The sequence below is a fragment of the Lissotriton vulgaris genome, chromosome 4_1, assembly GCF_964263255.1.
Source record: "Lissotriton vulgaris chromosome 4_1, aLisVul1.2, whole genome shotgun sequence".
Lineage (NCBI taxonomy): Eukaryota > Metazoa > Chordata > Amphibia > Caudata > Salamandridae > Lissotriton > Lissotriton vulgaris.
In genome coordinates this window covers 1,248,954,646-1,248,977,108 of record NC_141691.1, presented here as the reverse complement: position 1 = coordinate 1,248,977,108, position 22,463 = coordinate 1,248,954,646, and the positions used below count along the sequence as shown (strand labels likewise).

Below are 22,463 nucleotides of genomic sequence, written 5' to 3'. Positions count from 1 at the left end.
CTCACCCTTCTAACCATTTTAAATTCCGAGAAAAGGGAGTTGTCTAACCCAATTTTAGCTGATATATAGTGGAGGGATTTGTTCCTTAAAGTCGACCAATGTTCAAAGACATTAGAAGGTAGAGAAGGGACATTAGCTAAGACCACCGTATAAGGCGTTGCTTCAGGAGGCAAGTTTAAAATAGGGAGGTTTGAGGTTATATTGGCCTCTCTTACGTCCTCAGCTCCTCTATTTAAGATTGGAGTTTCCTTGACATCCGGTAGGGTTGAGCTAGACAAGCCAGGTACATGAATTCGGGATTCCCCTCTATGTTTATTGGATTCCAATCGTCCCTTAACCACTGATTGTTTAGTTTGACTCTGATTTACTAAGACCCTTGAGGTATTATTAGGATTTCCATTAGGGACAGTGAGATTAGATTGGGGTACTATAGGAATTATTTTGTCCTGATTAGGCTGCTGGTTCCTAATGATTTTTTCCTCCAGATTGGTCATCCTTATTTCAATATTCGCAACCTTTAGGCTAATGGGTTCTAGGAGTGTCATTAAGAGAGTCTCCATTATTTTTCAAAAGCATGCATCCGCTGGTGAACCTCTATCACTAGTTGAAGTGGATAAAATCTCTGATTGATTATTATTAACTTTATTTTTTTTATTCCATTAGATTTAACAGCAGCTTTCTTTTGTTTATTGCCACCTGCATTCCCTTTAGCACTTTTTGCAGTTAGGCCTTCCTTATTAATATGTTTAGATTTGCGCCTATCCTTTTGCCCTCTAGTTGTTACACGCGGACTGTCACTGTTTACACTCAACGGTGAAGCAGAGACAGAGATTTGACTTAATAGCGTGTCACAACCCACATTTCCTATAGGATCCTCTACCTGAAGTGGAGGGTCAGGAATAACCTAATTTAGGAAATTAGTGGGGATCAATGATAACCTTGTTAAGGAGGGCACAGGTTTGAAAGATACATTGCCCATCGTAGGAGCAATATCCTGAATTGTTGAAATATGATGAACCCCTGGGAGAGCAGCACATGATGGGGCCAATATCGAGTCCTGGGAGTTAATAGTAAACATTGATGTATTTGTGGGAGGCAGGGGGGAAGGGTACCAGCAAGGAGCAAAAGGCGCCGTTCTGTATTTTCTATGGCACAAGCCACCACCCCGATGGTTTTCTGCAGCATACGGACGATTGCTGTCAGACTGGGTAGCGGAGGATTTAAAGCTACTCTTTGTCTTGGGACAGGAGCAGGTATGGCAGGATTGTTCTTCCCCATTATTTACCACTATGGCTACAAGAATAAGTATTATGAGTGTTATGGACACCAATAGTATGATGTCACCTGACGCCAAGGAATACAATACTTTAAAATACACCAAAAGAAAGGGTACTAATTAAAGATACTCTATATCCTAAGTACAAAGATTGCTATAAATTGGAATTACACTGATAACTATTTAAAACCTATATTGCATTACGTGCTAAAAAAGCATAAGTCCACAGACCTAGAGGGGTGGCCCGGCCAGCCTTTCCCGGCCACTAACGGTCACAAACGGTCCCGCCCTTGTCCCGGGCTTCTCCCGCGGTGCTCCCGCGACGCGGGGGGTGATGCTAAATTTAAGCGCCTCCTGGCGCGGATTCCCCGATTTTCGGCTTCCGGCCGCAAGGGCACTTGGGAGATGTAGTTGTGCCCTCTCGGTACCCACCGCACTGCGGCCGCTCTCATTTAGGAAAGGCTGCGGCGGCAGGGGGAGACCGGGTACGGCGGTGGATAGCACAGGGAGGAAGCGGAGCCAAGAGAAAAGTCCGCAGCAGGGACAGAAATGCGGCAAGGCAACCACAGATTTGCAGGTAGAGTCCCAAAGAGTAGTCATATAATATTAATCAGGAAGAGTAACATCACACATAATAAGTAGGCAATCTGTAATACGTTTATATCTTTACATACACAGATATATTGAAAAGCATAGTTTTACCATAAAATGAAGGAAACACTGGTTACCTGAAGCTGTTCTTATGAAAACAGATGACGTAAGACCGCTTGACCAACTGCCGCAGCTTTTTGACTTGCCGATTGCAGGCAGTAATGTCTTGTAAACGTGTGGACATTCTTCCATGTCGCAGCACGGCAAATATTTTCTAACGTCACTCCTGCAAACAATGCTGTAGACGCCGCTACAGTTATTGTAGAGTGAGACCTGACATTTCTTTGTAACGGCCTGATGGATTTGACATGACAAAAATGGATCGCAGAGGCTATCCACCTGGAAATTGTGGCTTTAGTGACCGCTTTCCCCAGCGTAGCTTGGCCATAAGGCATGAATAACTGACCTGTTTTTCTGAAGTTTCCTGTTCTTTGAAGATAAAACTTCAAACATTGCTTGATGTCCAAAGAATGCAGTGTTCTTTCTGCTGTAGTAGTAGGATTTGGGAATAAAACTCGTAATTTCACTGGCTCGTTTAAATAAGGGCACTTTGGGTATAAAAGTTGGATTCGTTCGAAGAGTGACATAATCCTGAGAGAAATGCAAGAAGGGTTCTTTTATAGTGAAAGCCTGAATTTCTCCTACCCTTCTAGCAGATGTCAGAGCTAGAAGTAAGGCGACCTTCCATGTTAGATACTTGAGGTCGGCTTTGTGAATAGGTTTGAATGGGTGCTTCATCAGTTCTGAGAGGACCGTGTTGAGCTCCCATTCCGGTGGGGAAGGCTTAACCAGAGGATAAGCCCAGAAAAAAACTCACTAACTGTTTTATTAACGATGAACATAGTGAGGGAACGTTAGCTACCTTCCTGAACCTGGATAGAGCCGCTAGATGGACCTTTATTGAAGAAAAAGAAAGACCAGAGCGAGCCAAATGTAAAAGGTAAGGAAGATTTTTTTCTGCAGGAGCTTCAATCGGGTGTAAAGTGTTTGAGACACACCAGGAGCAGAATCGCTTCCATTTAAGACGATAAGTCTTCAATGTGCTTTTGGCTCGCGCCCTTTTCAAGATGTCACGGCAATCCTGAGGAATTTGGAGTTGCTGAAACTCTAAGAAGTCAGGAGCCATGCGTGTAATTTCAGAGATTGAGGGTTTAGGTGAAGTATCTGACCCTCGTTGCGTGATAGCAGTGTTGGAGCTGGGAGAAGTTTGATTGGAGGCTCCTGTGATAGCAACATGAGCTTCTGAAACCAATACTGGCGGGCCACCTGGGAGCAATTAGGATGAGACGGCAGCTCTCCAGCTTCATTTTGCGCAACACTCTTGGAATCAACGGGATCGGAGGAAAGGCGTAAGCATAAATCCCTGACCATCGCATTGACAGGGCATTCCCTCTTGATCCCTGTTGAGGATATCTGCTGGAGTAATACCGGCATTTCTTGTTTTGCTGCGTTGCGAATAAGTCCAATGTTGGCTTGCCCAATGCCTGGAACACTCTGACCAATTGAGTGTTGTCCAGTTTCCACTCGTGGCAATCTGACAAGGATCTGCTGAGCTTGTCCGCTAGGGTATTGTGGAGGCCTCTGACATGTTCTGCTTTGAGAGTTATGTTGTGAAGGGTTAGCCATTCCCATAACTCCTGAGCTTCTTTTGATAGTGTAGCTGATCTTGTTCCTCCCTGCTTGTTTACATAAAACATGCTGGTGGTATTGTCCGTTCGGACCAGGACTGAAGACCCTGCGATTCTGGGAAGGAACGCTTGTAGGGATAGAAAGATGGCTCTCAATTCCAGACTGTTGATGTGACATTGTTTGTATTTCTGAGACCATTTGCCCTGCACTTGTAAGTCTTGGAGATGACCTCCCCAGCCCTCCATGGACGCATCTGTCGTCAGAACGAAGTCCGGAGGAGTTTGCAGGAATGTGAGTCCTTGCTTCAGATTGCGCAGTTGCGCCCACCATTGAAGAGCATCTACTATGCATAGTGTTACTTTGATGATGTCGTCGAAAGAACCTGTCGCTTGCTCCCACTGAAGATGTAGCTCCTCCTGCAGAGGCCGCATTTTCAGACGTGCTAGTGGGATGAGATTTATGGCAGAAGAACACATTCCCAGAAGTGAAGCAAACAGGCGAACGGAAAGTGACTTTCTTTTTGACACTTGTATGGCTAATTTCTGCAGACGGAGTTGCCTTTCTTGAGACAAGAATGCTCTGCATTGCATTGTATCAAGACGAGCGCCCAGGAAAGGCAGGATTCTTCTTGGAAGTAATTGGGACTTGCTCTTGTTCACAGTGAGATCCAGGGAAGCAAAGAGATTGCGACACGTTGTTATGTCGTTCTGTAGTCTGTACTTTGAGGGACCTTTGATTAGCCAATCGTCCAAGTACGGGAAGACCTGGATTCCTGAAAAGCGTAATGCTGCGGCTACTGGAGCCAGGCACTTTGTTAAACTTCTTGGAGCCGATTTGAGGCCGATACCTTGAACTGATAGTGGGCGCCAACCACAGTGAAACGGAGATACTTTCGATTTTTTGGGTGAATTGGGATGTGAAAGTATGCGTCTTCCATGTCCAAAGAAGCCATAAAATCTTCCTCGTTCAGGCAGCTTAGAATCTCTGAAAGAGTCACCATGCAAAAACCCTGCTTCTTGAGAAATCTGTTGAGATTGCGCAGGTCCAAGATCGGTCGCCATTCTCCTGATTTCTTCTTTATGAGGAAAAAACAGGAATAGAAGCCTGTCCGCCTCTGATGAACTGGAACCTTTTCTGTAGTGTTCTTGAGGAACATTGAATGAACCTCCTTGAACAGTAAATGAAGACGAGGGGGAGGGGGTCCCCTGGGCGCAGTAGTTGGTGGTTTGGTGACAAACTCTAGGGTGTGTCCATGTTGAACGAGGTCTAGCACCCATTGATCGGATGTAATCTGTTGCCACCGGTGTAGAAAGCCAGATATTTTCGCGCCCACAGGGAGGGAAGGAAATAAGGGTGGCGCCCGGCTGATCTCACTGTTTTCTGTGAGTATCTCGCCCTTGATTGCTAGAGCATTTTCGGCCTCCTTGGCAAGAGAAACAAGCCTTACCAGACTGACGGTAGGATGACTGAGAATACTGCTGGTATTGAGGCTGATATTGTCTGTTTTGTTGGTAATAGCTTCCTCTAGAGGAGTATCCACGTCCTCTAGCACCTCTAAAAGATCCCTGCTTGTACTGCAGGGAACCCAGAAATCTTGCGGTATCAGTGTCCGTTTTGATTGCCTGGAGGGCTTAGTCTATGTGTTTCCCAAACAAAGATTCGCCATCATAGGCCATATCCAGAATTTTTAGTAGGACCTCAGGCCGAAAAGTGGTGGCCTTTAGCCAGCCCTGACGCCTGAGAACTGCAGCCCCTGCCAGTTGTCTAAAATTCGTATCTGCAATATTCAAAGCGCAGTCGATGGTTTCTGCCGCTGCACGCTCCCCTTCCATCAAGATCTTCCGAGCCTCCTGTAGTTTATCTTCTGGAATTAGATCAATCAGACCAGCCATTTCTGATCACGTTTGGCGATCATAACGTCCTATGATCGCCCAAGAATTTGCAGCTCTGATTGAGGCAGCAGCCATGGTGGAATTTTTTTTACTGATAAGGTCCAAACAACGTCCCTCTTTAGCTGGTGGCGTAGTGATGAGAGTGGCTGGGTTTTTTGATCTTTGTTGTGCGGCCTGCGAAATGACCGAATCTGGACGCGGGTGTCCAGTAAGGCATGAAGGGCTACCGAGAGGAGCACAATATTTTTTAGCAATCCGTGGAAGCAGGGCAGGTACAGAAGCAGGATTTCTCATTACCTTGATGCCCTCCTTCCATATGTAGTCTATAATAGAAATGGCCCTGGACACCTTTCTAGTCTCTTCTTTAAAATCGTGAAGAAAACAATCCGACTGTTCCACTGTTACCGGCAGTTTAAATCTACTCGCAGCTCGCTGCATAAGATTGTTTAACCCACCTATGTCTTCAGGTGGTGAGTCTGAAGGTTGTGGAGTTGGTGGAGATGGCATGGGGATAACATAATCATCCCACGGATCCCAAGGAGGATAATCTGGTAATTTGCCTTCCTCTACTTCTTTGTCCAAAGAAGTATCTGGAGTCTGAGTAGGCAAAGTAGGTTGCTGAGGTTCCGCGACCGAAGACAAAGGTGCTGGAATCTCAGGTTGAGGAATAGGGTCCGGAACTGCTGCAGGCTGAATTGGAGAAACTACCTGCTGTAGTGGAAAGCATTGTCTATAGTCTGCCAACATGGCCTCTAAGTCCTGGATGAAGCTCAGTGGCATATGGCTGGAATCTGAAGCACGAGACTGTCTCTGGTATGCTGTGCGATGAGGAACTACAATGTCTTCTTGATAGTAATGCTCAGTGTACTCATTATCCTCCTCATCATCCTGACATTTAATGTTCAATTCCGAAGGATGGTCAGCTATCCCAAACGCTCCTTCGTTGTCATCATCATCATAGTTATCCTCCTCTTCATGAGCATAAGTCTCAAGGAGGTGAGATGGCCTAAGCGGCCAGATATAAGAACATCCTTGCCTCTGGAAAGATGTTAGTTGGAAAGTCTTTGAGGAAACGGGCATAGAAAATGCCTGTATTGTGACTGGAGGCTTTGTAGAAGCAGTGTCTATTGATATGGGTGGCACCGTAGACAATGGAGACATTGGCAGGCGTCGTCCCTGGCTTAGTCGACGGATTCGACGTCGACGGACTCGACGTCGACAGAACTCTCGTCGACTGACTCGACGTCAACAGAACTCTCGTCGACGGGAACACCGTCGACGGGATCGTCGTCGGACTCGTCGTCAACTGAAAACCGTCGTCGATGGACTTGGCTTCTTCGTCTATGAGACGGTTGTCGACTGCACCGTAGATTCCTTAGTCGACGCCGATGGTACCTTCGTTGATGAGTGCTTAGACTTCGACGACTAGGCTGTCGTCGACGATGATTTTTTTCGCCACAATGGAAATCCTAGTTGACAGGATAGGAGAGGGGATGGCTGTGGTAGAAATTGTCGCCGTCGACGAAGGGGCAGAAGACGTAACAGAGATGGTAGTCATAGGAAAAGCTGAGGAGACAGATCAGCTTTTACTCACAGTTTTATGCTCGTTAGATTTCTTGAGAGCTGAAGCTTCAGAGAAAGAAGATGAAGATCTCTGCGAAGACCCAGAAGTGGAGTGGGAGATTTTGACATGTTTTCTTCCCTCACTTGAAGAACGATCTTGTGATCTTGCTCTTTTACTGGACGTCGAAGCTCTGTCATCATCATCAGAAGAAGAAGATTTGAGCCATAATAGGACTCTGGCCTCCCTTTCCCTTAAGGTCTTAGAAGGGAAGGTGCGGCAGATCTTACGATTTTTTGCCTCATGCTTTGGATAGAGGCAATAAATACAGTCCTTATGTTGATCATCAACATGGACTCTTTTCTTGTCGAATGTTCAGCAAGGTATAAACAAGGCCTTCTTGTCAGACATGCTGCAGTAGAGAAAAAACTGAGTAGAGACTCCCTTCCACACGACGTGCAGTGAAAATCTGAAGAGAACTGGCTCTGCAGAGAAGGTTCTAGAGGGTGCTGTAAACTGATTGGCTGGGACAAAGTTCTTGGTCCTTTTGGTATAAGGAGGTAGGTAGGCTACTGCAGTTTAGGCCTCAGGCCTTTCTCTTAGGCCTACTAATATAGTTTACTTTTGGCACTGCTTTTTTTATATACAGTGGGACTCCCGCCTCGGCGACGGGGAATGATTCAGGCATGTGAATCTATCAGGCATGTGAATCTATGAAAGATCCCTCAATACTGGATGACTTGAAATTAACTTATGTGATTTATCTAGAGAACAAGCGCTGGCTTACTGAAAAAGAAAAGCCTTCAGTTATGGAGAATCACCGGATGTCGCAGTGTAATGGTATTCAGTCTTATTTGGTACAGGTTCAAGGATGCTACCCACGTATGCTGCTAACATGTTTTCGTGGTGGGTCCTTTCTTAGAATGAAAACTTTTCTAGAGGTAAATTCATGGTCTAAAAACCTCCTACCGTGCCTGTGGGACGATGTTTCCATCCAATCTATGTTACATTGCATATTTTTCTGTAAATTCTATGATTTCCCTAGGAGAAGATTTTTAATACCTATTTTAAAGAAGTGGGAACTTTGACAATGCAGAACAGCATTTTTTAGGCTTCAAATGTTAGAGAATGAATTTATTACATTTGCTAAGTCGTCCTATTTAAAAGCTGTTATTAGACATAGGAACACAATGCACTAACTTTCTGGGCGTTACTGAATGAGTTCAATATTCTTGTGTAAATAATATACCCACTTTTTTATTTAATCAATGACCTTGGCTTAAAAAGGATTATGAAGAAAACTGTTAATGTTTAGGTGTATATGTCCGTCATATTTTATTCTATTTATTGTGCTTTTATGTTTTTTAAGAAACAAAATCGAGTAAAGCTAATTTTTATTTGATTTGAGTTAAAATTATATAAAAACAAATATATGTTAAATATATCTAGGGGTCTAGTGTGCGACACAGGGCTTAGGTCAAGGCACTCCCTTGGAATGCCTCCTATTTCAGTGGAGAGCATTCATTTAGCCACTTTGGGCCTCAGCCACCAGGAATTTAGGAGATATAGAGTATAGACAAGCCATTTGGTAGTGTCAGATGTGAAAACACGCAGAGCGTCTGTGTGGCAGGAAAAAGACAGGACACGACATAGATGAACAATCTATTTTTTCCTCAGTGTAACGTAAGCAGGGCACAAGAAAAGATAATGATCAATAGTTTCAGTGGGGCACATGGGGGTAGAAGTAGAATGTGTCCATTTGCTTCTCACAGCCATTAGAGGAAGGGTGCCAAATCTAAACTGAATGTAAAGTGCACATGCTTGGGGGGGATTCTACATCATCCATATACATTTCGAATTTAAACAACTTTTAACATATAAAAATTGTGTTAATATAGTACCTATTGACCTCGATTGAGTGCAACTAGTATTAATAAAATTCCAATACATGGTTTTTAGTTTGGGGATAATTTTTTTTAGATATGGAGCAGTGGTCATCCCACATGCTGCTCAATCCTATTTTAGGAACCACCCCGTAACTTAACCTTCCCAAACCAGGCAAGAGACGGGATTTCCTTTGTAGGGACAGAAATTCTTCCACGGCATCCTTTACGGGTATTTGGGTTTTGCTAGTCCACAATCTCACCCAGAATGTGAGCACCTTTAGGGCAGCACAATGGGAGATAGATTTTACCCAAGGTTGATATGTGATGGCAATAAGGGAGTGTTCTTTGGAATATTTTGAAGCTCTCTTAAAAATTATTGTGAGAAGTTGGCCTGATATATGATGCTCACTAGTTCTAGTGATCACCTTGTATCAGTCCAAACAACCCTTATGGTGATTGGTTGTAAGTCAACCTTATAGACCAGCTATCCTAATGGTAGCATGGACAAAGCAGCCTTAGGCTAAACTCTTTTGGCATGTGAAGCCAGCTGTTTTACCACATATAACCCCTTGAATACCAAGTGAAAGGACACCACACAGGTTGTTATGAAAATAAACAAGATATTTATTAACTAACATACACCTCTGAACTCTTTATGAGATCAGAGGGCTAAGCACATGACAATCTCTTAGGAAAAATATGTTTAAGTTGCACAAATTACAATGGTGCCCTAGTGGCACGACAAACCATATACTAAGTAAGTGGAATGTGAAAGTCGATAAAAGGAATGGAGCTGTCCAGAGGCTGTAGGATCTCTGGGACCACGCTATACTAACTCTAGGTAGGTAATAGGAGACCCACGGAACGCGTGTGCAGAGTGTGAACTCACACGCGAGATGCGTAACAGTGTCTATGGACAGTACAGTTCAAGAAAAAGGTGAGTACGGACAATCCTGACTAGGTAGAACTAAAACGACTGTGGAACTGGACACGAGGAGAGTCAAGCTACCCTTGAGCACCGAAATGCTCGTGTTACCTCACCCACAGGCTGCGGGTGCATAGGTGCCAAGTTGTGTTGGGTTCCGGCGTTGAAGTCTATGGAGCCTGGAAGAAAAGATGCTGCAGGCGGCCAGAAGGAAGATGTCCGGAGCGACCCAAGGGTGGATCAGTGAAGAGCAGAACCTGAAAGCAGAGGGGACAATGTTCAAAGTCACTAGCCAGTAACTGGAGTGGAACCAGATGTCGTTGTCGCGATCAGGTGAGGGTGGACGCTTGTCTCTGCAGCCACGTGGACCAGGTGGTGTCTTCGACGACCAGGATGGAGGCACGAGCTGTCCCACGCAGGCTCTCGCTGTCGGCGGTGTCGGCTTCGGATTCGGAGTCAACAGGCCTTGGCAAAGGCAACCCACGCGGTGAGTGGAAACGGCGTCTGGAGTGGACCAGGAGGGTCCGGGGTGCTCCTCTTTTGGAAGGGAGCAAGGGCCAGTCTGAAGCAACCAGACCAGCAGTGAAGATTTCAAGGTTCGTCGTCTAGGAGGTCACTAGCCAGCCGGCAAGTGACCAGACAACGCGTCGAGCAGCAAACAGGCAGAAGGGCCCCACGCAGATCTCGTGGATGCTGGAGGGCTGGTCTTCGGTGCAGGAGCTGCTCGGGGTCGGGGCTTTTCAATCCCCAAAGCACTTGGACGAGGTTACCTCAGAAGTCGTGCTGGAGCGAAGGGCTGCTTCTTTCAAGATGGCCGGTCCCACGTGTCTTGTCGCACCCACGGATCTCAGCTGTCACTGCAGATGTAGGTAGAGGCCGGAGAGGTCTGGGAATCCGGGTCTCGTCGGGCTCTGAAGTCTGGATCCTCGAGGGAAGACCACAAAGGGAAGCCGCTGGACGCTGATGGTGCCTGCTTGTGCAGGGTAGACACTCCTTGCCCACAAGGGAGATTTTTTCAGTCTTCTGTGGAGCAGAACGTCGAAGTCCAGAGTTTCTTCTTGTAAAGTTGTTCAGGATAATCTAATTTGGAATGGGACCAGCTCCTACCTTTATCCAGCTAAAGGGGGCTGTACTACGACTAGGTCCCTCCTCTGGGTGGGACCAGGAAGGGGGGTGGTTACACCCCCTATCCTTTGTCCGGTTTTGCACCAGAGCTGGGGCTGGGGGGCCACAGGAACTGGTTTAGACCGGTGTATGCACAGGGACACCTTGTTTTCCCCAGGCATGTCTCATTCCTTTCAGCCCTGTCCTACCTAATGCACAAAATCCTGTCTGGGGTGGTGCTAGCACCTCCCAAGGCAGGAAACCCTTTGTCCAAGCCTCCCTCGCTGGAAGGACTCCCAGCAGCAGGAGGGCAGACTTGTGTCTGTGGTGGCAGCATCCATTTTGTGATGCTGTGGCTCGAGTTAACTTTAACCGGGGTTCACAGTTACATACATGTCGTGTCCCTCTAGAAGGGTGGAATGCTACCCCCGTCGCCAGAATTGGCGCGGGGGTAGTATTCCAATTCGTATGACACCTTACTCGACATGTTTTGATAATGCTATACCAAAGTTGGCAATAACCGCGAGGATTATAATGCACTTAAGAGTATATGGTATAGCGTTATCATGGAAACAGCTAAAGGACTTGGTTCCAAAAGCTGCAGACAGGCTCAGCTCATGCTCGAGTACCATCTCACATAATTCCAAGCACTCTGCCTTCAGGATTGATAAGGCCTGCCATAGGAGTGACTGATAGGAGGATGTGTGTCCATTTTAGGGTTAGATATAGGAATACTATATCTAAAGCAAAGGGTGATTACACCACCTTGCCCCAGCTGATTGATCAGCCAGTTGTGTCAGATTTGGATGGCCAGCCAGGGGTGGCATAATACATGCTGCAGCCCCTGGTAGGCACTGGGTGCACGTATGCCCTGGGTACCTAAGGTACACTGTACAGGGGCTGATAAGGTGACTCAGTATCCAATTAGATATGTACCTAGAGTACATGGAATCCATTTTACAGAGAGAGCAGTGGGCCTGGGGTCCTGAATAGCAGGGTCCCAGGTCAACTAAGTCAAAAAACCAGCAAAACACCAGGCAAAAAGTTGGGGGCAACCATAGTCAGATATCCACCTTCCTACAATTATTTTCAGCAACTTCTAATTGTTTGGTGTCCTCGAGGCCCCAAAGTTCAGCCCCTTAGATAGCTGCGCCCAAACCTTTGGCCCAATGGATTTCTATTGTAGGGGAAACTGGGCGAAAGGCTGAGTGTTTAGCTCTTTTAACCATTGTGCAGTCTACTTGTTGTAGTGTCAGGGCACTTTTCAGAATTTGAGGGGACCATGCTAGGTTTTCACAAATTGTAACGCCTAAATAATCAAACACTTTAACCTGCTCTAAGAGTTGACCTTCCCTTAGCAAATTTGTGGGTGTTAAAAACCATATACTTTGTTTTCAGACAATTGATTTTCAAACCCCGGGATTCACATGCTTTTGAATATTTCGTTAAAACATTTTGGATGCCCATAGGGGTTTTAGATATGAGTAACGTGCTGTCAGCAAACAGGAGCGATGGTATTTGCTTGCCTCCCAATTTCGGTGGGTCACCTCCACAGTCGTATAGCTCATTTATGAGCTCATTCATAAATAAAGTAAACATGGTTGGTGTTAACACGCAACCCTGGCTTATTCCTTTCCTAATTACAATATCTCCAGATTGCCTACGATCTTGATTCCATCTGACTCTGACATAGTTATCCCGATGTAACCTGATTAAAAGATGGAGAAGGGCAGGGGGATATCTCTTGTTTATATATTATTCCTTGGTCTCTGATGCACTATAGCGATGTTCTGTTTCAGAATTACATTTCCATCTATATCCAGTAACCAATTTGGTTTCTTTATTTTTTGCTTGCTAAGGTGGGTCTAGCCTTTTAGCTTGATATCCTAGAGTTCCATCTGAGAACTCGTTTGGTGTTGAGTCTTAGCAAAACGTTCCCCTGAATAGGAGTGGATAAGGTAGAAGGAATATAGGTTATAGGGAACTACATACGAAGCCAACTCTACAGTTTACAAGGCCAGGAATGTTTATACAACTTCTTAGAAAGATCTCTCTTTTGGGTTTTGAGATTACATCTGGTGAACTCTTAGGGTCTGTGGAAGCAATGGACATCTTGCAGTGCAGTTTAACCATCATTCTCAGTCAGTCACTAGATCTGCAGAAGCTTATATCATCCCTTTAGGTTATTGTTGAAGGTTTAGGCCTTGCATGAAGTTCTTCCAATCTCACTAGTCTCCTCCTCTGGTTTCAACACGTGGTGGCGCAGAAATCATTACTGCTGCACATACTGATTGAAAGATGTCAAACAAACTTAAATCTGAAGGCCAAACAAGCAAGATGAATTCGATTCTCTGTACCTATTTGCTTGAACCTGCTGTACAGTTAGGTTGCCTCTCCTTCAGTGAATATTTCTGAACCTGTGATTCCCTTAGACTGATTTCGTTCATATTAGTGTTTATATTGTGGTCTTACATTGTTATTAATGCTTGGTAACTTTCTGGGTTTCTAGGTAGCAATTCACAAATATAAAAAAACGAAATGTTAATTTATTCTGTTTGATGCATTTGCACTGTTCTAACAAACAACTAGGGTGGCATTGGTGTGGCGAAAACAAATGTTCTTTTCTAAGCAGTTTATCCAAGACCTTAATTTCATAGAAAAGTTGTGCCAGCTGGCCCTCTGTTTTTTTCCTAAATATGCCCCTCCCACCCCAAGTGGCTGGATAATTTGCTGCATATTTTAAAAAGGGGAAACAATGGCAGAGACTAGGCTCTGGTTGAACTGATGATAGTTCAGCAGTACAGACTTGTTAGCTCATAGCCCTGATGAGGGGGCTGCCTATTATCCCTATACACATAAAATACAGACAGTCTTTCACAATTGCCTTTCTTAGTTTAGGTTTGTGTGGTGTATTGTGTTACATGTGCATCATATGAGGGACTAAAACGTGTACGTTAGCTGGAGTCTATTTGGCACAGTATGTGGACCTGAACAAGCTAGGGTGTTTTTTACCTCAGCTTTTTCTCATCCACTGTAGATGTGGCAACCTACAAGTACTATGATCTTGGTCTCTAACTAGTCGATAATGTAGCTTTGTGCTGGGCAGAAGAAATTCAATTTTTGCATGTCCTATACAACCAGTTTCCTTGCTCTGCAATGAACCCAAATATCTGTGTGACCAACTTTGACTAGCCAAAACTTTACAAAGAGCCAAAATGTTCTTCCTCTTTACTGGACGACTTATTGGACATTTGAAAGGAAGTAGCAGTTTCGTTGGCTCCAGGTCCTTTCAGTGCCTCCTAAGTTGTTTAAACAGAGAATTTTATTTCAGCATTGAGGAAATTGTGCATGAGCACACTGAAAATGTTAGAGGACTTTTGCCATGGAATAAATGTCACAATGTGCATGGTTTTCTATCTATTTCAATGTGTGAGCAACTAAAAGATTAAAGTGAGCAGCTTACTTTTAATTCTGGCACAATATTTTAACCTATTGCGTGCTCCCGTCGGCCAATGGCCGACGGAGCCCCGCCCACCGTTTAGAACGCCCGCACCGCGGCAGAAAAACCGCTGCGGTTAAGGCGTTAACAAACAGGACTCAGAAAAAACCCACAATACAAAACAATTGTTGTTCAAATACAACGGGGCTTATCCTGAATGACCTGCTAAACCTCACCCAGTAGCTACTGATACTGCTAGTTGAAGCATCTACGTGGCACACAATTACTTTCCCTTTCCAAGTTCTACACCTCAGAATTGGGGATTACATGGTAGTGCACGGTAATTTCCACAAGAAGATTACACCATGCTTTTCCTGAGGAAATATACAAAAAAGTGCAGCATTACCACAGCAGTTTTTATTCTAATTTGGGTGCAAAGTCCTATTTATGCCTGAATCTGGATCTGCATGGGACTCAGAACAAGGCTCTTAAAATTGTAAACATTGCAATATTATAAGTGATTTTAAATTAACAGTCTGCCTATATCCTCTGCAGCTGGTACAGGTTTCTCAACCTTCAAAGACTGCACTTATACAGTTTTGCACTTACAAGTTTGAGAAGACGCTCTAGAATCCAGGTCAGATCTTCCACATCTGATTCTCTCCTCTGGCCCCTTAACAGCTTAGTTAGGAAACTGATCACATCAGCCAGAAGCTTCTCATCTTCAATGCTAGCAGGAAGTACCTGCCAAAATCTGCATTATAAAGGAGTACAAATGTGGATGATTACAATACAACGCAAGTATGCTTCAGGCACAGTATAACTGAGAATAATGTAATAGTACATTCATTTAGAACGGTGAAATAACAAGCATTAACAAACACAACAGTATTGAACTTGCCTGTCTCTATAACTGTGGCAATGGGATTGTAGAGAGACTTAACATGTATGTACACAGCTGACAGCATTTTAGATTCCTTAAGTGTGCACTCCTATGGATTGTTCAGTATGGCACAGGAGTGGGGCGTAGTACAACTCTGCACAATACAATTAGGAATTCTTAAAATCACAAAAATCTAAATTATGGCATATGTTCTGTGCACCTCAGAGGGATTTTTGACAGCACCTTCACAAAATGAAGTAGTTATGATCAAGGAGTGGTTTGGTTTCAATTAGACTGTTTCTGTGTGTGCTGTTCAAAGTCACTATTACACTAAGGGCCATGGTCTTATCAGAGACAAATTTAGAGAAAATATCCTTGTGACAATGAGGTAAGAGGGAAAGAAGTGGCATGACACTCTGTGACCTTTCTGCAGTCTATGATAGAGTTGACCACAAACTCTTAAAGGCAGAACAGTGGGGCAGTAAGTTACACAAAGCAGAAGGGCTAGTAAGCAGAATAGAAAAACACAATGTAGCCAACAACAGATACCATGTTGTGCTAAAATCTCACTCAATGAAAGAAAAACTACAGGCAACATAGTACAGGCAAAAGTCAGTTGGCAGCATTGCGCTATTGCTTAAAATGAAAATAAATTATGCTTTGGCATCAATGCACCAAAATGTAAGGGGCAGCGAAAAAAACAAGTTACTTAATCGGACACTGTGGTTCTCCAGCATTGATATCTTTTATAGATTCAGATGTTTGAATCTTCCCCGTTCTCATGGTGGGAGTCCCACGGTAACAGTAAAAGAGCAGTAAAAAAGCTAAAAGGACAATCTCCCTTGAGAATCAACAGTATTAAGTAACCAGTTAGCCTCATTACAGAACACCCAAACTCCAGCCAATCACATCGCAGGCCCCTAAGTATCCATCCCCTGCAGACCCACTATATCTAAGATTTCGAGCACGAGTGTAGTTAGTAAAATAAAAGAGATATGGAAGGCTGCACCTGTAAGGGGAGGATGGAGGGTCGCATGTGAATCTATAAAAGATATCAATGCTGGAGAACACCAGTGTACAGGTAAGTAACTTGTTTTCCCTCTAGCATTATATAATTTATAGATTCATATGCTTAAATCAGACTAGTAAGCAGTACATTATACCAATTGGAGTTGGGAAGAACAGGTGAACCATTCCACCATGCGACCTAGTGTCAATGCCTAAACTGAACCAAGAAACGTAACCTTTGCGGGTATAAAATATACATATACATAAAAAATATTTGCCGGACATAATATCCATAATAATAATAATAACAATAATGATGATGATAAACAATTCTAACTGAGGCCTACCTTAAGCGAACATACGATAAAGAGCCACTTGGACAACCGCAGCATTCGTCTTTCGCAAAGTATCCAGGCAGTAGTGTCTTGTGGAGGTATGGACGCTTGTCCATGTCGCTGCCCTGCAGATGTCTGGTAGGGACACACCGGCAAACAGGGCTAAGGATGTTGCCATCTTTCTTGTGGAATGGGCAGTCACTTTAGAAGCAAGCGAGCGACCAGCCCCTTCGTGGCAGTAGGTTATAGTAGAAGAAACACAATGAGCAATTGGCACTCTAGTCAAAGCCTTTGCACCACGTCCGAGCTCAGACGCCATTCGTGATCCATCATGCACCGTCCGCTGAGTTTGTCCGCCCTGGCGTTCAGAGAACCGGCCAGGTGTTGAACCACCAGGGCCACGTCCTGATGTTCCAGCCACTGCCAGAGGCGCAGAGCCTACTGGCATAGGGTCCAAGACCCCACCCGCCCTGTTTGTTGCAGTACCACATGGCGGTGGTGTTGTCCGTGAACACCTGCACTACACTCCCCCGGACAGAGGGGAGGAATGCCTTCAGTGCAAGCCGGATCGCCCGCAGCTCCAAAAGGTTGATGTGGAGCCGGGACTCCGCCGGAGACCAGAGCTTCTTATCTCCGCCTCTCCCATGTGGCCCCCCCCCCCAGAGCCCTGGAGGGACGCGTCCGTCACAACTACGTGCTCCGGTTCGGGTAGGGAGAGGGATCTGCCGCTGACCCAATCGCGGTCCGTGAGCCACCACTGCAACTGTCTTGCGGTGCCCTCCGAGATCAAGACATGGTCGGACAAGTTGCCCTGATGCTGGGCCCACTGAAACTTCAAGTCCCACTGCATCCGCCACCTGGTGTGATGCACCAGAAGGATGCAGGAGGCCATCAGCCCCAGAAGCCGCAGCGTCAACCCGACCGAGACCCGGGATAACGGCTGAAAGATCGGAATCAGAGCCTGAATATTCCAAACCCAAAGTCTAGAACCGTTCCGACAAAGAGGAGCTCTGAGAGGGACACAGGTGTGACTTCGGCACATTGATGGAGAACCCCAGCAGGTGCAGGAGGTCGGCCGTAGTCTGGAGGTGGCTGACTACTGTCTGGGGCGAGACCACCTTCAACAACCAGTCATCGAGGTAGGGGAAGACTGAAACCACTTTCGTGAACTGCCGTGGGGCGCTGGTAAGGCCGAAGGGGAGCACAGTAAACTGAAAGTGCTCGAGGCCTACCGTGAACCGCAGGTAACGCCGGTGGGCGGGCAGGACGGGGATATAAAAATAAGCGTCCTGCAAGTCCAACACTACCATCCAGTCTCCTGGGTCCAGGGCAGCTAAGACCTGAGCCAGAGTCAGCATCTTGAACTTCTCCTTCCGGAGGAAGCCGTTGACGTTCCGCAGGTCCAAGATGGGGCGTAGGCCCCCTTTGCCCTTCTTGGGGTATCAGAAAGTAGTGGGAGTAACAACCACACCCTACTTCTGGCCCAGGAACGCACTCAATGGCCCCCTTGGCCAAGAGGGTCGTAACTTCCTCTTGTAGAAGTTGCAAGTGATCCCCCGACACGCAGTGGTACTGCGGTGGCATGTCTGGAGGGGTCGCCTCGAAGGGGAGGGAGTAGCCCCTTCGGACAATTTGCAGCACCCACTTGTCCGATGTGACAGTACGCCAGTGGAGGTCGTGATGGCGAACCTTGCCCCCGACTGGGTTCACATGGGCCTGAAAGCTCGGACTAGGAGGGTTTTGAGGCGGATGCTGCAGGGGCCGGTGTGGACTGGCCTCGCCGTTGTCCCCGACCGCCGCCACAGCAGTTTCCACATCCGCCACCGCGCTGGATGGTAGTCTGCGGCCCGTGGCTGGCAGGACGTGTGGGGGCGCCCCTTCCTTGGCCACGAAAGGAGCGAAAGGCAGCAGTTTGCTGGCGCGGGCCGAGAGGCCCAAGGACTTGGCCGTAGCCCTGGAGTCCTTAAAGCTCTCAAGCGCATGGTCTGCCTTGTCGCCAAAGAGGCGACGGCCATCAAACGGCATGTCCAAAAGGGTGTTCTGGACATCAGCCGAAAAGTTGGCGGACCTCAAACAGGCGTGGCGGCGAATCGTCACCGTCGTTGCCATCGCTCTGCCCAGTGAGTCCGTGGTATCCAGCCCACACCGGATGGAATACTGTGCCGCATCTTGACCCTCCGCAAGGGCTTGGGCGAGTTTAGTCCGGACCCCCTCCGGACATTGTGGCAGCCCGTCCGCGACGTGTCCCACAGAGAGTGGGTGTAACGGCCCAAGAGGCACGCGGTGTTGACTGACCGCAACCCCAAACTCAGGGAGGAGAATACCTTTTTCTCGTATTGCTCATACCTCTTGGATTCCCGATCGGGGGGAGCCGTCGGGAATGCGGTCTGGGAGTTAGAGGCCTGGATGACCAGGTTCTCAGGGGTGGGGTGGGTGGACAGGAAGCAAGGGTCGCCCGGTGGCGTCTGGCCATGTTCCTATCTACAGGCTGACCAGTAGCGGGCTTGGACCAAGTGCCCAGTAGAACGTCAGGCAAGGCCTCATTAAACGGCAGCAGAGGCTCGGCCCAGCTAGCCTGTGGTTTAAGGACCTCAGTGAGGAGGTTTGTCCTCACGGCCGGGACGGGGAGCTCCAGGCCCAAGGCCTTGGCCGCCCGCTTCAGCACCACACTATAGGCAGCCCCCTCCTCCGTAGCCACGGTAGGAGGGGAGACAAAACCAGTGTCTGGCAAAGTGTCCAGACCACTGGCCTCCCCTAGCTCACCTGTCCAGTCCTGATAAGACTGGCCCTCCTGTGCCAGAGGGTCCTCAGACTCCCCCCAATCCCCCTCGCCACCCATCTCCAGAAGCTCAGGGCCAAAGTATGGGGCCGGGTCATAGAAGTAGAAATCTCCCATGGGCGTCAAGAGCGGCGCCGGACCCGGATCGAAGGAGGGATCGGGGACGGCACCGCCCAGTGGCGGCGCCGGAGGCAACACCCTGGGGGCCGGCGTCGGCGAGGTCGTAAGGTCGACCGGCGACGATCCGGATCTGGATCCTGCGGGGGCCTGAGGCGCTGGGACCAAAGTCGCCGGCGGCGTCGGGACCGAAGCACCCGACAGCATCAGGGCCGAAGCACCACAACTCGCTGGGGCCCCCAGTCGGGGCCGCTGGGCCCGAAGGCGCCGCGGAGCCCGAGGGACCGACGGGTATGGAGCAGGCAGCAACGCCTGCGGCTCTGGCAGAGCCGCGAGGACTGTGTCGCCTTAACCCCCGGCCGAGTCGCGCGAGCGTCGGAGGGAGTCGGAAGAGCAATGACGTCTCTTCGACTTCTTGTGTCCCTTACCTGAGGACTTCGAGCCCGATGACGACTCCCGGAGCTATGGTGGCTTCGACCCGCGAACGGTCCCTTGACCTCCTTGCGGACCGGGACCTCGAGTGGTGCGGGGCCGACTGCCGGAGCTCGAGTCGCTTGCGGGACCGCTCCCGTCTAGCTTTGGACGTCAGGGCCCGGCAGTCGGAGCAGGCCTTGTCGTCGTGGTCGAGGCCCAGACTGTGAAGACACCGACGATGGGGGTCGGTAACCGACATCAGTCGGTCGCAGTCGGTGCAGGGTTTGAACCCGGGCATCCCTACCGGCACCGCCAGAGTCGATAGACTTCGAAAAAGGATCAAAAATGATCGAAAAAGTTTAGTCAACAATTGACTAAGGGTACCACTTTTTCCGGATCGGTGCTTGCTGGCGAGGAAAAAAGAAGAACTGACGTCAGCGCGCGAGGGCGGTGTCTAAGTACTTCGGCGACGTCATCCCGGCGCCAATGACGGATGCGGAGCCGCAGACGACGACTACCGACGCGCAAGGGTACTGCTACGCAAAAGTTTCCGGATCCAGTCTGACGCCTGGGGATATTCTAAGGTAAGGAATCTAATACTAACCGGTTTCTTTCAGATATTTTGGCGTAGTCTGCAGGATGTGAACGTTGATTTAAAAGGGTAAGAAATATGTTTATTAGAAATTGATGGCAGACTTTCGGGTACCAATTGGAATTCTAGGAAGAAGGGGCTGGATTTCCTTAAGTGTTTATTATAAAATGCATGAGAAGTATGTACAGCTGCAGCGTGAATTTGAGATATGAGAGCCAAAAAATACCTCTGCAATGTTAACCTGTCAGAACAAATTATTGCAAAGCTAAGTGGGAAACCTACAAGACTGTGGCAGGAAAAGGATATGGGGTTGAAATTGACTGGAACCTTGACATGCGGGATGTTCTTTGTTTGACATCTTCGGAAAAAGCGCTTGAAATTGTTTGGTTTCTTTAAGAACATGATGAAGAAAAAAAGAGCATTTGCAATGGTTTTGTCTGGGCAAATTAATGAATTTGGTCCTTTTCTGAAAATGCCTGGAATGAGTTTCTTGTTGTCCTGGTTGTTCTTAATTTGTAAAATTTAACAAATGTAAAAGATATGGTCAGATTAGAAGTACTAGAATGTACACATTTATTTTAACATAGGAATTGTGCAACATGATAGAAATGTCAGGAAAGAAATGTGCGTTTGAATCAAAGGCAGTTCTGTGACTGTTCAGGCCAGTGTAAATTTGTGCTGCGCAGACATGCATTTAATGTGCACTAGGACAAGTGAAATACAGACTCATGATCTGACAAAATGTTGTTTACGGCTTTGAGATAAGAACGAAAATGTGGTCGGTCTTTGTGTGAATAAAGTCATGTTTTCTTTCCCTGTGCTTGGGCTCTGAAAGGGAGACAGTTTATGCAAGATTTCTTTTTTTTTAAATGCAGGCTGAAGATTACCAGAGCCGTTATTGTTTTAATGTGAACAGCTTTTGAAAAAGGGATGAAAAAGAATGTGAAGTCTTGCTATGCCATGGGCTGTAAGACATGCTCAAAAGTGATATTATTTAAGGGTGCAGTGGTAAAAAGTACCCCGCTTTGGTTGAGTGCTGGGTCTTGCCTCAGCCTAAGGGGGATGTTGCAGTTAGGATCTGTCCTTTTTGTGAAAAGCAGATTCAAAACCATTGTTTCCATTGGGCGTCTAGCTGCTCCTGAAGAGGCCTCATTCGCAATCAATAGTGAGGAATCCGCAGAATGCAAGATGACATCATCCCCAACATTGATTTGTAAATCCTCAGAGAAACAAACTTTTTTGAAGAAAGGGACTGAACCTTCTTTAGAAGACGAGAAATTATTTCATCAGTGGGAAAAGCATTGAGAGGTCGGTGTCCAACCTCGCTCCCAGAAACACCAGAGACTTAGAAGGAAGGAGTGAAGACTCCTCTTCCTTGAGATTGAGTCCTTGGGAGCGAAACAGGTGTTCGGGTACTTTCTTGCACCATGAAATGTTGTAGCCTTGACCAACCAATCTTCCAGGTAGGAAAAAACCTAGTGACCAGAGCGCCAGAGATAAGCTGCTATTGGCGCCAAGCATTTGGTGAAAACCCTGGGCGCATACCTTAGCCCAAAAGGCAGCACCTTAACTGGTAGTGGCACCCTGCCACTTTGAACCTGAGAAAACGACGATGCTTTGGATGAATAGGAATGCGAAAATACGCATCCAGAAAATCCAGAAAGGTCATTTAATCCCCTGAATCCAAGAGAAAGAGAATCTCCTGGAATGACAACATCCGAAATGGCTGACTCTTGATGAACTTGTTCAACTACCGGAGGTACATGACCTGTCGCCATTTTCCGGTTTTCTTTATGAGAAAAAAGTGGGAGTAGAATCCCAAGTTGCCCTTACTGCTTGGAACTACCTCGATTGCCTGCTTGTCAAGAAGGAGTTTTATCTCCCTTTTGCGACGTGCCAGATGGCGGTGATCAGATATTCTTGGGGGGAAGTCCGAAAGTTGTTGAAGAAATTCCAGGGTGTGACCATGGTT

The 22,463-nt window shown here is 46.9% G+C and overlaps 1 protein-coding gene across 1 annotated transcript in view; it reads right to left on the bottom strand.

Annotated features, from left to right (window-relative positions):
- The window catches only part of RTTN (rotatin), a 1,129,552-nt gene that overhangs the window by 581,530 nt on the left and 525,559 nt on the right, over positions 1 to 22,463 (bottom strand). Inside the window, exon 27 of the mRNA XM_086965450.1 lies at positions 14,973 to 15,117. Coding sequence (XP_086821576.1) covers positions 14,973 to 15,117 — 145 coding nt within the window. The remainder of the gene's footprint in view (positions 1 to 14,972; positions 15,118 to 22,463) is intronic.